Here is a 15316-nt window from a genome sequence, read left to right as displayed (position 1 = left end):
TTTTTAGTTTCTTTTGGTGGATAGGGTTTTCTATTTAAAATCTTTCTTCTGTTTCAATATAAATGTTTATACCTATCAGTTTCCCTCTCAGCACTTATTTTGCTGAATTTTGTATATGTATGTATGTTGTGTTTTCACTTTCATTGATCTAAAAACATTTTCTAAATTCCCTTATGATTTCCTCTTTTACTTATTGATTATTTAAAAGTATGATGTTTAATTTTCATACAGTTGTGAATTTCAAAAATTTATTTCTATAATTAATTTCTAATTAATACAATTATAATTCTATCATGGTAGGAAAATGTATTTTTTATTATTTTAATTGTTTAAAATGTATTGAGGCTTGCCTTAGAGCATATCTTATGATGTAACCTGGAAAATGTTCTATGTGCACATGGGATAAACATGCATTCTTCTGTTTTTGGTGGAGTGTTCTTTAAATTATCTGTTAAGTCCAGTGGTTTCATAGTTTTGTTTAAATATTTTATTTCCTTGTTGCTATTCTGCCTGTTTTTTCTATCCATTACTGCAAGTGAGTATTAACATTTTGAACTATAATTGTCTAGCTGCCTACTTGTCTCCTTAATTCTACTAGTTTTTGCTTGGTATATTTTGGGTTTCAGTTGTTAAATGCATCTATGTTTACAACTTTTATATCTTCTTGATGGATCGACTCCATCATCATTATGAAATGTCCTTCTCTATGTATAGCAATATTTTGTTAAAATTTATTTTGTATAATTTTAGAATAAGCACATTAACTACTTTTTTGTGATTATTTTAGTACTTCTGTTATTTTACATTTAACCTATTTGTATATCTGAATACAAGGTATGTCTCTTGTAGACAGCATAAAGTTGGATCATCGGTTTTTTTATTATTATTGGTTGGTTTTTATCTATTATGTCAATCTGTGCCCTTTGAAGTATTGTATCCATTTATATTTAATTATTAAGAAAATATAATTTATATCTGCCATTTTACTATTTGTGACTTATATATATTGTATATCTTATGTTCTCCTATTTCCTCACTACTGCTTTATTTTGTGTTAAATATTTTCTGTATACTATTTTAATTCTTTTGTTGCTTTACCTATATTTCTACATTTTTCAGAAAATTATTTTCTTACTGGTTACACTGGGGATTAAAATTAGCAACTTAATCTAAACAATCTGCTTGGATTATGCCAATGTAATCTCAATAGTATAAAACAAATTTGCTGCAAAATAGCTCCGTTTCCTCCTCCTTTTTGAATTACATTTGTATACATTATAAAGTGAATCTTCACAATTTTATAGCTATTGTTTTATGCAGTTATTCTTTAAATCAGATAACAGAAGATAAATATGTTTATTCTGTCTACTGTATTTACCTATGTAGTTACCTTTACTGGTGCTTTTTATTTTTTTGTGTGGACTCCAGTTACTGCCTTCCTGATTCTGCCTCTGCAATTGTAATTTGTTTGCTATTTTCTCACACTAGACTGATTTGTCACCATCAACTATTATTTATCTTAAGTTCTCTTTGAAGAATGCTGAATAAAGAGCAGCAGAAAACTTTGTGGTAAGAGCTGGGAAGGAGAAGGTCTTTCAAAGCCCTTGAAAAGCTGCACTATAGTTTCAGACCCAAGTATCTATTACAGTCCATTCTCAGTACCTCACACTATAGCTGACACAAAGTATGTGCTGAATAAATGTGAAATAAATTAACACAAGCACATGATGATTAAGATTTAGTGTTGAATTATATGAAAGGTCTGAACTAGGAAAAATGCTGACAGATAAATGAAAGGGTCAAGCAAGCTAACTTCTTTAAAAAAAATAAGTTTTAGAAAATAATCTGTAGAATTTCCTGAGTACTCTGGGTCAAATTGCCAAAAAGAGAGAAACAGAGAGAGAGAGAGAGAGAGAGAGAATTTAAGTAGTTCACAGCAATGTATTAGCTAATTCTTTTAATGAGGCTTAAACTCCTTGAGAAAGTCAGACAAGGACACACAATTTGCTCACTAATAATCTTACACTTACTAATTCAAAAGCACACAACAGATTTCATGCATCTCTGTAATTTTAAGCAAATAGGACAAGCTCTTCATTTGATGGCTCACTTAATGTAGCCTATGGCACACATAATACCTTACAACTTTGTTTATAGACACTGACAGTTGGAAATTGAGAGTTGCTCAAGCAGAATTCTATGTAATCACCCATTTGAGGTTAATTCACTTTATTGTGGCTGCTAAAGTGAGTTCAGCTGAACTTGGCATTTTCCATTCCAATCTGTTTTGTAAATGATTTTAGTTTCACAGCCCAAACATTTTACTGCAAATCTTCTGAATTGTGTGGCTTGCACTAATCAGCATAGTTCATGAAAAGAATGTGGATTATTTCTGAGTCTGTGATGCAATTTATTTTAAACTTTATATCAGAGTTTGGGAAATTTCAAACTATACGCTTAAATGGTGGAAAATTAAATTGTTTGGATTTTGGTGTCACTCATTTATTTAACAAACTTTTTAAAACATTTTCTGTGGCTGGGCGTGGTGGCTCACACCTGTAATCCCAGCACTTTGGGAGGCCAAAGTGGGCGGATCACGAGGTCAGGAGAGCGAGACCATCCTGGCTAGCATGGTGAAACCCTGTCTCTACTAAAAAATACAAAAAATTAGCCGGGCGTGGTGGTGGACACCTGTAGTCCCAGCTGCTCAGGTGGCTGAGGTGAGAGAATGGCGTGAACCCAGGTGGAGCTTGCAGCGAGCCGAGGTCGCGCCACTGCACTCCAGCCTGGGTGACAGAGTGAGACTCTGTCTCAAAGAAAAAAAAAATTTCTCTGATGGTACCATGTAAACTTTAGGGTAACCATGGTATCATGGTAAAGTTTTACCGTGTTAAAGTAACAAGGCAGATACATTACAACCTTTAAAGAGTTTTAAATGTGTGCCAATTTGTAAATAAATGAATAAGAAATTATAATATATTTTATACAACGCACACTAACTAGTAAAAATAAGGAAATAGGGCATAATCTTAACGCTGAACATTCCCCAACAAAATCTCAATCCAAATCTAAAACATCTTTATTTCCACATGCTCATTAATTGCTTTTTCCCCTTCAAGAAATTCTAATCCATTTCTACAAACGTTTATCAGAGTAACTGGGCAATAGATTCTCTATGTCCTCTTTTATCTAAATTTCCCCAGCACTTTCTCCTATTCTACTTGCTTTTTCCTTATGAAGAAAGCAACTGATGTGTGCTGAGCATGTGCTATTTCTAGGGGTACAAAGATGACAGCGAGACAATCTTTATCTTAGTAGAGCTGACAGACAAATAAGAAGCACTCTATTGGTATTTCCATGTGCCTTTAAAAAAACAGAAACAGTCACATACACCAATTCAACACATGCTCGTTATTTTAGAAATATAAGTACAATTAGTTGAGAGGCCATTATTAAACAACATCTATTAAGATATTTTGTTTAATGAGCACTTTTTATATTTAGGCACTGGAGTTAATTCATCTAAGCAAGCTTATCCAACCCACCTAATATTTTGTTGTTGCAGTTCTGTTTTGGTTTTTTTTTTTTTTTAGGCTTTTAGCAGCCTGAAGCCATGGTTTTTTGTTTCTGTCTCTAGTAATAAGCAGAAAATAGGGATGAGGAATGGGTTTTACTGGCCCAACCAGAAATAGAAACTAAGAACCCACAACTGTGTTCTCTCCCTTGGACACCCCTGAATACATGTAACAAACCTATGAGGAAGATGGTATGTGACCCCATTTTAAAGTTAATAAAGGGAGTCACAGAAATTTAAGTCATTTACAAAATTCATGTAACTACTAAGTGGTGGAGTGAGGATTTAAATTCATGCAGTCTGGCCCTTGTGTTTTTGACTTCTCTGTAGTGTATCATTCCAGATCATTCATCCCCACCTTGTAGGAAGCGCCCCATTGCCCTGTGATGTGTGGTGTCTTTCTGTCAGAGAAGAATGCTTCCCCTCTTCATGGTCAAGTTTAACCACATGACTTGTTTTAGCCAATGAAAAGTGAGATGTAACACATGTCGGTTCATAAAAGACATTAAGAGAAAATATACTTTTCTTCCAGTTTCCTTTTTCTCTCAGTCTCAGAATGGCATGTGCCAGAAAGTACCATTTCTTCAGACTAGGTTCTGGAATAAGAAAACATACGGAGCACAGTGCCCCAGCCAATCCTCACCACTGACCTGTAATATGAGTGAAACAGAACTGTTGTTGCAAACCACATTTTTAAATAGAAGAATAACCTAGCAAAACATGACAGATATAATAATGGGTACTAGGAAACAGGATGCTGTAGTAACAAACACCCTAAAATATAAGCATTGGCTTCATAGGGAGGTGGAGAGTGCTGAGAAAACTATCACCAACATCTAGAAAATCACCACTTATGTGTCATAATGGTCCACATTTGTTTTTATAGTAACAAATGATGGGAAACAAAATTTTAATAAATGTTGCTACTGGTTGCACTTGTAAGGTCATAAAAGAAATGACTTCTTTGTAAAAGTAGAGGAAAGGAGAACATTTGAAATTATGAGCCATGTAGTGTTGAAAAATATGAGTGTTGCTCATATCCAGTCAGTGACAGATGATCTGGAAAAATGCTTTGAATAACAAGGGTTGATTTAAAAAACAAAGACACATCCTCAAAGACCAAATAAAGTGTTTGTGAAATATTTTTAATGAATTAAGGTGACTCCAGTAAATCTTTTCAGTTGGATAAAATGTGTCAGAGAAAACTGACTAATGGCATGGCTTTCCACAAGCCTGATAAACTAAATATTGACGATAAGTTTAAAGAAGGAGGGAAATAGATCTCTGAGAATTATGGCATTTTAAGATACATTTTACAAAATGTGACAGACGGAGCCACATCCTTTTTGTCTCTATCTTACAAACCACTAAATGTGTTTGTTGGTGATTTGCTTTGCATCATCAAGGTTTAACTTAAATGTTACCTTCCCTGGATTAGATACCCTTTTAGTACATTTTGCTCTGATTCTCTGTGCTTATATTTAAAGAAATTTTCACCCTGCATCTGACCATGTCCCTTCTCTAGACTATGAATTCCTCGATGGCAAAAAGTAGAATTTTTAGCTTTTTTTGTGAGAGGTGTATGTGAATGGTTCATGATATATATTTGAGGAATTAATAACTGAGTGAGTGAATACAAACATTCACTGATACAGCAGAATTATCTAACAAAGTGTAGTAACCCCAAATCAGCATTATATAGTTTTTAAAATTATACATTCTGCCTGAGTCATAATCTTCTAAAGAATGAGATATTTGAAGTTGGAGATTTAACCCATATGTTCAAATGTATTAAATAAATCTGATTAAAAATATAACCTTTTAGACTTACAGTCTCAAAAACTCTAAAGGAATTTTTATCTGCTATTTCTCAGAGAAAGCGAAATTAATGTTATGCCTAGACAAAAGTTAATCAATCACAGATGTTAAATTTTGTTTAAAATGTAAAGCACTTTATCAGGTTATAAAATACATTTGCTAAATATTACTCTAAAAATACCTAGACATATTTTTATGTCTAGGTTCTCATTATTTTAGAAGAACACACAATATGATAATTTTCTGAACATGTTATGTTGGTTCAATGTATTCTTCAATTTTGTTTATACATGCATCCTAAAAAAAACACAGGCAAATTATTTGGAAGGAATAGCAAATAACAAATTATATGTGGAGGAATAACACACACAAATTATTTGAAACTACATACCTGTCGACACCAGAGTTTACGAAATATTTGCAGATAAGCCAACACCATAAGACACAGTGGTGCCATATATGTCACCAGAAAGAAACAGATGTGGTACATCTTGGGATAAATTTCACCTGGGATGAAAATCAAAACAACAAAAGCTTACATTATAATTGATGGACTTTTTAAAAAGATACATGTCAATGCTTTTCTTCAAAGTACATATTTACCTTTTATTTGATGTCATTGTCATATTATATATGCAAAGGGGAAAATAATTCATAATATTTAACAACTTACCTTTACTCAGTATATGTGTATACACATACCAAATGTAAAGTCTTAATTTCACTTAGTGTACTCAGATAAATAACAATTAGTTATTTCTTAATTTGTGCTACCCAAAGTCAAGTGTTCACTTATTTAAAGGCCCTTTATTTGACTTGATTACATCTGCCTAATTAACAAAATTAATTTGGGTTATTCTAAACTTTCATTTACAAAAAGGGACATGACTCAATGAAAACCTAATAACTAATGCTTTGATTAAAATCAGAAGAAAATATAAACTCAATTGATTCTTCCTTATTAGAATGTAAGTTCCCTGAGAAATGGGAGGCTATTCCCAGTTGTATCTCCAAATACAAATGTGAAAAAAATTTTGAAAACTAAATACGATAAAAATTTGACAATGATTCTTTTTGTTGACTTATTGGAACCTATACAAAATTCCTTCTTAAGCATAGTATGTCTGTGGTGTGTATATGCTTTTATTAAAAATACATATATGCACTTTAAATAACAAGAATTTTAAGGCTTTATAACATTATTTTTCTCCAATCCAATATGAATATTTTCTCACTTGTTAAGCATAAGCACCTCTAGGACTGCAGTAATTTTTTAACTTATCATTAATCCTATGTACACAGATGATACACATCACAGATTAGCCACTTATGAACAAGTCGATTAATGACTTCATGGCATTGTGGTTTAATATTTTAGCTTTTGTAAATTATATTGATTACTAACCTTGTAAATACTTTAGAAGATATATATATATATATATTCCCTACCTACTACATATTATATGTTCCCTACCTATTTTATATATAATATATATAATTATATATTATATATAGGGAATCTGAATTTATTTCTGTATTTATTTTTTAAAATTTTTTATTCCAATAGGTTTTGGAGGAACAGGTGGTGTTTTTTTTTATTTTGATAGGTTTTAAGGGAACAGGTGGTGTTTGGTTTTACTTCAATAGGTTTTGAGGAAACAGGTGATATTTGGTTACATGAATCTTCAGTGGTGATTTCTGAGATTTTGGTGCATCCATCACCCATGCAGTGTACACTTTACCCAGTCTGTAGTCTTTGATCCTTCACCCCCTCTCCTACACTTTCCCCTGAGTCCCTGAAGTCCGTTTTATGATTCTTATGCCTTTGCATCCTCCCACTTATGAGTGAGAACATATGTTGTTTGGTTTTCCATTCCTGAATTACTTCAATTAGAATAATGGTCTCCAAATCCATCCAGGTTGCTGGGAATGCCGTTATTTCATTCCTTTTTATGGCTGAGTAGTATTCCATGGTATATACATACCACATTTTCTTTATTCACTTATTGATTGATGGGCATTTGGGCTGGTTCTATATTTTTCCATTTGCGAATTGTGCTACTGTAAACACGTGTGTGCAAGTATCTTTTTAGTATAATGACTTATTTTCCTCTGGGTAGCTACCCAACAGGGAGATTGCTGGATCAAATGGTAGACTGGTTTTAGTTCTTCAAAGAATCGCCACACTGTTTTCCATAGTTGTTATACTAGCTTACATTCCCACCAGCAGTGTAAAAGTGTTCCCTCTCCACCACATTCATGCCAATGTCTTATTTTTTGGCTTTTTGATTATTTGATTATGGCCATTCTTGTAAGAGTGAGGTGGTATTGGCCAGGCGCAGTAATTATAGGCATGAGCCAATACCACCTTACTCTTACAAGTGTTATTCCAATAGCACCTTACTCTTAAAAGTGTTATTACTAATAAAAAAAGTGTTATTACTAATAACACTTTTAAGAGTAAGGTGGTATTGGCTCATGGCTGTAATCCCAGCACTTTGGGAGACCAAGGCAGGAGAACCTCCTGCAGGAGGTTGCAGAGAGCCGAGATAGCACCACTGCACTCCAGCCTGGGTGACAGTGAGAGGCTCCGTCAAAAAAAAAAAAAGTAAAGTGGTATTGCATTGTGGTTTTGATTTGCATTTCCCTAATTATTAGTGATATTGAACATTTTTTCATATGTTTGTTGGTCATTTATGTATCTTCCTTTGAGAATTGCCTATTCATGTTCTTAGCTAACTTTTGATAGGACTGTTTGCTTCTTTTCTTCCTGATTTGTTTGAGTTCCCTGTAGATTTTAGAATATATTTTTATACTAGCTAGTATTCGAATATGTCACAATGGTCTATCTAGTTTTACTGCAGTGTAAAAGAGGAAACAATATATCCTGCATAGATTCTATAGATAGACATTAAATGTAATAACTCATTATAATTCTAATTGAATGCTAACACAACAGAGGTGTTTTGTTTTTCTTCTAAAAATTACATACTTTATTTTGACTTTTCTATTGGCAAGGAGATTTATCCCATATTATTATTGAAGAATAATGCTATTACCTCTATGCATTTTATTCTTTTCATTACTTCTTAAAAGGGATGTAGAAGCATGAAAGCTTGGTTACATGATTAAATTTGTGATAAGGGCAGTTTATAGTCAGGATTAATCAATAATAATAAGCATGATGATTGTGATAATAATAGATAATATTTATTGAGCAATCATGATTTGATTCTTGCTGAATATATTTTAACATATTTATGAGTTTAATATCCTCCACAATCTTATTTCTATAGCCTGTCTTTAAGATGCAGTTGAGTTTGAGTCTAATGTTCTCCACATTCATCCTAAACCCATCTTATCTTTCAGTTTAGATGTCTTTATCTGCTGCAGTCTTCAGGGGGGTCAGCAGGATGCATGTGTTGGCAGGTCTAAGAGACCAATTTGAGGTGTCATTTGTAGCTTCTCTCTGGCCCAGGTAGCACTCACCTACCTCATCAGTTTCTAACTTCCTTTAAAGTTGATCCTGTAAAACAGACCAGTTACATAAAAAGTGATAACATTCAAGCATTTCTGACTGGAGGAATAACAAACAGTCTTTCACTTTGAAGTGCCACAGCCTACACAGCATTTGTTGGGCCAATTTCAAAGGAATCTGAAAGCGACCTCGGCACTTCCCAGGCACCTAAGAGGCTTTGAACTTTTATTTGTTTTGAAGAAGTGTCACATGAGCTTTCCACATTAAAAAATCTATATAACTTTGAAGCTTATGTACCTGTGAAGCCCTGATGTCTGCGTAAGACAAATTGAGTGGATAGAGGAAAGCAGATTTGACAGGTAACTTTTTTCCACTGCAGCTATGGATAGCATCACGGTGATAACATTTTGGCGTTTTGAATAGATGGTAGCAAAAGCTCCTTATGTGGTTGGTATATTTATGAATAATTAGAAAAAAACATGTAATTGACTGCTAAATGCACATTATGATAATGAACACTGATATGGAAAAAAGATCAAGCAAAATTATACTTCCAGGGTAGGATAGATTGTTTTAATAAGGAGATTATAATAGATAATTGGGGAAACATGATAGTCTTAAATTCCTCATTTTACACTTAGAGTCTAAGCTGATTAAAAAATCAGATATGCCATTGAAATTTTAAATTATGTGTGATGAAAATAAAGTATTTCTGCACTTCATAAGGAATGTCTTCAATGTATTTAAGACATTTGTATATAACCTAGAATATAGCTACACAAACTTTGTTCCATATATGCATTACTTTAATTTTTAAAAAGTATTTAAATATTGATAATCATTAAAAATTACTGTTTTTACTCGATGAATAAGCACAATCTAAATAAATGTTATATATATATATATATATATATGAAACTAACTAATAAGGAACAAATGTGGATCTTTAGTCTTTGAAATCAGAGATTAAAGAGTCATATCATATATTTGACAGGCAAAACTTCATTTCTGTCAGATGAGTTAAGGTTCATTATTCAGCCAGCATGTTATCTTAATTATCTAGAAACTACAAACATTCCTCTTTTCATGGTACACGTATCAGGAATTCAGTGAACAAGTACATTAAATATAATTTCTCAATATTCAACTTGACTGTCTTTTCAAAGTTTAGGGGTGCATTAAATTTACCTAATGTTTAACATGTTTTAATATCTTCTCCCTAACAAATAGGTTTAATAAATCTTCCCATTAATAGACATATACACATATTTATATGCTTTCAAACCTCATAACAGGCCAGATGCCATAATTACTTTGACTGTAAAAAGGGTTCCAATTTTTTCGCCCACCAAAGAACAATTTCTCAGTAATATTCAAAAAGAGAGATATTACTAATCTCCAGTGTTCAGAACAATTGACCAACAGTACATGATAATTAAACTCTGAATGAATGGTGAAGAAATTATAACTTTGATTGAGTGTATACAAAGAGTTATTTTCTTTCTTTTTGGAGATAGGGTCTTGCTCTGTCACCCAGGCTGGAGTGCAGTGCCGTGATCTCGGCTCACTGCAACCTCCTCCTTTCGGTTTCAAGCTATTCTGCCTCAGCCTCCTGAGTAGCTGGAATTACAGGCACCTGCCACCACACTGGGCTAATTTTTGTATTTTCAGTAGAGACAAGGTTTCACCATGTTGGCCAGACTGGTTTCGAACTCCTGACCTCATGATCCACCCGTCTCGGCCTCCCAAAGTGCTGGGATTACAGGTGTGAGCCACCACACCCGGCAAAGAGTTTCCTTCTATAGGATCTTTCCTGTAGAACTATGCATTTACAAACCAAGCAATCAAGAATTGTGGGTTAATTTAAAAATTTTAAAAGTATGAAATGATGAGACTGAAGCAAAGAGTGAACACATACAAATGTATATTTTAAAGATTATTAAAATAAGTATTAACATTCTTTATATGTTCTTGAGTGTTGTGTGTGTCTGCCAGAAATCATGGCTTACGGTTCTTTTCAGGAAGAAGTAACGGGCAATAATGAATAGAATTAGTTTTAGAAATCATTTATCCATACATAATTACATATTTCTGGTAAATATTTTAGTTAGACAGAGTTCTCAGTTATTTTGCACCATGAGTAAAACAGCATTTACAGAACTTTTCCAAAAGTTATTTGATAGATATGTATCAACTGGCCAAATTGCTTTTCTGAATTTTTTTCCACTGCAATATTGGTTGTAGGATAATTATGATATCACTCTCTATTTTTATAACTACATTGTTGATTTAACTTAGAATAAAGATAAGAAACACAGATTATGAATTAATCTCAAATAGAAGGTATTTTACAATAGTCTTTAAAAGCAGGCTAAATGACAGTTGGCTTTTAAAAATGTTTGAATTTAGAGAGCCGACACTGTAAAATATACTTTCCTATAGTTTTTTAAGTTGTGACAATCACACATATGCAAAGGTTTAACATTATAAGTTGAACATGGACTTATAAATAGTTTACATGAACAATGATTTTACATGCTATATAAAAATCATCATAATAAATGTCTAAGAAAAAAGACAAAAATCTGCTTTGAATTATTTTGTGTTTCTTAAAAACGTGAAGTTATTAGCAATTTCATTTAATATTTAAATGACTGTAGAGCTTTTATTAAGTTGGATTTTGTAGATAATCACTTCAATCCAATAATACTTAACTTTCGTGTTTATAAGCATTTAATTATAGGCTATTATAAAATCGCCTTCAAATAGTGTTCTTAAATGACTTCTGTAGGCTAAGTTTAGATTTTTAAGTATTCAACAATCATTTTCTTTTTTTTTATGAAAATGTCCATACTAGAGTTATGTAATAAAATACCAGAGTAGAAATGAGTTTTATGTATTTATATTGACCACTCAGAGGTAATTTAAACATCATACATCTGTTTACTTAGTCATAATAGCTGAACAGGATTCCATGGCATTGCAATCTTTTTGTTAATGGAGGTTACCGTTACTTGATTATTCAGAGAAACATTAAAAAAAAGAAAAGCTTATAAAAGCAACCCATAAACATATAAGTGAAACTAATTGCCAGAATATTAGAGAAAATACTGCTGACACATATTGAAAAATATTTTTATATTTTATCTAATTGCAATATCTATAAAACTTAAGGAATCCCAACTTACAAGTTGGAAACTTTAGGTTTAAATGTACCTATTTGCTTCATAATCTTGAAAAAATAATATAATCTTTCTAGGGCTAAATTTAGTCTTGAATTTAGTACAGGATTCTGAGAAAGACCTTTTTAAGCTTTCTAAATATAAATCAGTGTAAAAGAATTATATAAGAGACATGTCACAGTCAGTCCCCAACCCATCTTCTTTCAAAGCTCAATTATTTAGACTACCTGCCCCGATGTTCCAGAAACTACAAGTTCTGACTCACTTTCTCTCTTCTTTGTAATGTAGTATCCATGATGTGGATTTTCTTACTTTCTGGACATCATTTTCCCTCTTCTCGGTCTTGATAATTTTTGCTTATCTTTAATGTTTTGCTGGAATGCTGGCAGCTCCTCCGTAAACTTTTGTTCAAATGGCCAGAACTGAGTGTGTTCTCTCATTTGTGTTCCCAGCACTTTGTGTATAAATATATTAAAATACTGATTATCCTATGAAAATTTGTTTATTGGTCTTTGAGCCTTATTATATAGAGTGTGCTCCCTTAAGCAGAGTCTGTTTCTCTCCAGGTGGACACAATGCCTGACATGTACTAAGTTCTCAAGGTGTTGTTTGAGCGTTAAATAAATGGAACATAAGACAATGAATATTGCTACCATTTTGAAAATTTCCATTTATTTTGTTTTTATCTGCACTATTAATTGGGAAAATTGGAAAAAACGAAAAATGATCCAGACAAAAATACAGCAAAAAAAAGTTGCAATGTTAAAAAGGAAAAGTAAATCCCAATAAAAGAGAGATATTTGATGTTTGGTGTAATAGATAAAGCAAATTGTAAAATTTTAGTTATTATACGTCTTACAACAATATATGAAATAATCTCAACCTCTCTTAAATATTATCTTGCTGTAGCTGTATCCTGTAGTATATGCCTAATATATCAGTGATTGACTTTTTTTCCTTGCGGTGTTCTAATACACACACCAAGGTAGGAAACAACAGAACTTCAAAGATTACAGTATTTAAGAATATTATCCATAATCAATTCCTGGTGTGCACTGCTTGTTTTGATAAATCTTTCTAATAAAAAACAATTTTAATGTATGAATTCCCTAAATATGAGCTATTTTAGTATACATATCTAGAAGAGGTCAGATTGTATTTTTTTTTTTCAGATTACATGTGATATATTGGAATCAGTGCATGCTATACTGAAATGTAGTTATTTTATTTTGTCGTTCTTTCCTGTGCCCGGATTTGTGCTAGCACCAGGTGTTGATTGCAGTGTTCTCACTATTACACAAAAACCTCAGACTGACTCTAAGAATTTCGAACCAAAGAAACATAAAGCCTTCAAACCTGATTGTTCAAATTTCACATCATACATGTCAGATGGGAAACCAGATTGATTCATAATTAATATAATTCTTAAACTGGATAATAATTATGCTAGTAACAAAACTCATCAATTGAATGTATTATGAATAGAGAAAACAAATTTGTATTATTTGACTTAGAGAACCACATGCTGACTCTGGTCATGTTCCCAGGACCATGTGACCCAGGACATGGTCTTAAAATGAAAAAATTCAGTTGTATTTGAAGCCCATTAGGGACATTCAGACTAGACAACACAGTGTTGAACCATCTTTTAAATCATGGATCATTCCAGAATACATAATTGGATTTGTATTCCATATTGCTTTTTGTTTAAAGAGTTTAACAAAAACTAAAATAACCAAATCTTAATTGCAGAACAGTCTCCTTTCATTTCCTATCTGAAAGATACGAAAATGAGAAAATAGTAGATAACATTTCCAAAGGATTCAGATAGGTAGAGTTATTCTGTAAAATTGTTTTGAAATTCAAGTTGGTTTTCATGCTCTTGCAAAACTGTATTCACAAATGTCAATAAAATATATAAGCCCAGCTTTACAATGGCTATGCTAATCCAATTTTCAATTTGCTGCTGTAATATAAATGTCAGTTCATGGGCCATCAGGTACTTACCACCCCAGCGCTCATCACACACTGTAAAGAGGGTGGTTTTATTGGCTAAGCCCGGGAACATGGAGCTGCACTCCATAACGATGGCCTGAGGAATCATTATAATGCAGGAGACAATCCAGATGATGACAATGCTGTTACGGGCCCGCTTTGCTGTGCTCTTAAACATCAAAGGGTGACAGATTGCATACCACCGATCCAAGGCGATACAGCTCAGTGTGAGGACAGACACAGATACTGACACGGTCTAGAGAAAAGAAAAATCATAGTAATAGAGAAGCACCAGCTGTTAAAAGAGTTACTCTTAATATATTTACTACGTGAGAAAAGTAGTCATGACATATAAGCAAATCCAAAGTTGCCAAAAAAAAAAAAAAAATGCATGCAAGTGCTTTCTATTTAAAAAATAATTTGTCCTATAACTTTTCCATTGATTGGAAGAAATCATACCCTCATATAGAAAAAATAAAATAAAACACATATGTTTAGTCCAAACTGGAAAAGCCTCACTTAAAAGAAAAATATGTCTTTCTTTTAAATTATCATATAGACATTTGATTTAAATTATATTTAATTAACATTTTTTAATTATAGGTAGCTTATTTCATATTTTCAAATAATAAGGGCTATTTGTACATCAGTGCATTTTCAACATGTAGCACCCTAGGAAAGTTACGAGTCATGTTAAAAGAGAATTCTGTATGCGAATCTCCTTACGACAGTTTGCTTACTGCTAGCCTAGGCAATGTGACTCCAAAAACTAGATAAGCTCACCCAGTCAAAATTTTTATATGATTAACAACACCACAAATCATTCTTTAACTTGGCACTTTAAGGAAATAACAACAGCAGCAAAAAAAAAAAAAAAAAAAAAAAAAAGTTAAAAATGTCTAGATCCACATGATTAGTTGATGTAATTATGTTCAATGTGCTTTCTTATACTGGATGAAATATTGATTCTGATATCAGTCTCAGAATCCCCTCTCCCTTTAAAAAGACTTTTGATTTCTTTTACATTTTTTTTTTACAGATTGTTATTTATTTTCTTTTCAGCAAGTATAAGGTAGTAAATTATTCACTTAATTTGCTTATTTATCGTCTGTTTTCTCTATTGGAACAAAGCTCTATGCTAGGAGGGACTGTTTCTGTTTTTTTCACAACTGTGTCACCAATATCTGATACAACATTTGATGTCCATTATGCATTTAATAAATATTTTCTTTTTAACTTCTATTTTAATTTCAGGGGTACGTGTGCAGG

The 15316-nt window shown here is 32.4% G+C and overlaps 1 protein-coding gene across 1 annotated transcript in view; it reads right to left on the bottom strand.

Moving 5' to 3' along the window:
* HCRTR2 (hypocretin receptor 2) overlaps positions 1–15316 on the bottom strand; it is an 82377-nt gene that overhangs the window by 13873 nt on the left and 53188 nt on the right. Inside the window, exons 4-5 of the mRNA XM_050788848.1 lie at positions 14060–14303; positions 5784–5899 (exon numbers count right to left, since the gene is read on the bottom strand). Of these exons, the coding sequence (XP_050644805.1) occupies positions 5784–5899; positions 14060–14303 (360 nt within the window). The remainder of the gene's footprint in view (positions 1–5783; positions 5900–14059; positions 14304–15316) is intronic.

Source organism: Macaca thibetana, chromosome 4 (assembly GCF_024542745.1).
Source record: "Macaca thibetana thibetana isolate TM-01 chromosome 4, ASM2454274v1, whole genome shotgun sequence".
In the NCBI taxonomy this organism is placed as follows: domain Eukaryota; kingdom Metazoa; phylum Chordata; class Mammalia; order Primates; family Cercopithecidae; genus Macaca; species Macaca thibetana.
The sequence above is the reverse complement of the archived record's forward strand: the minus strand, read 5'-3'. Positions and strand labels throughout refer to the sequence as shown.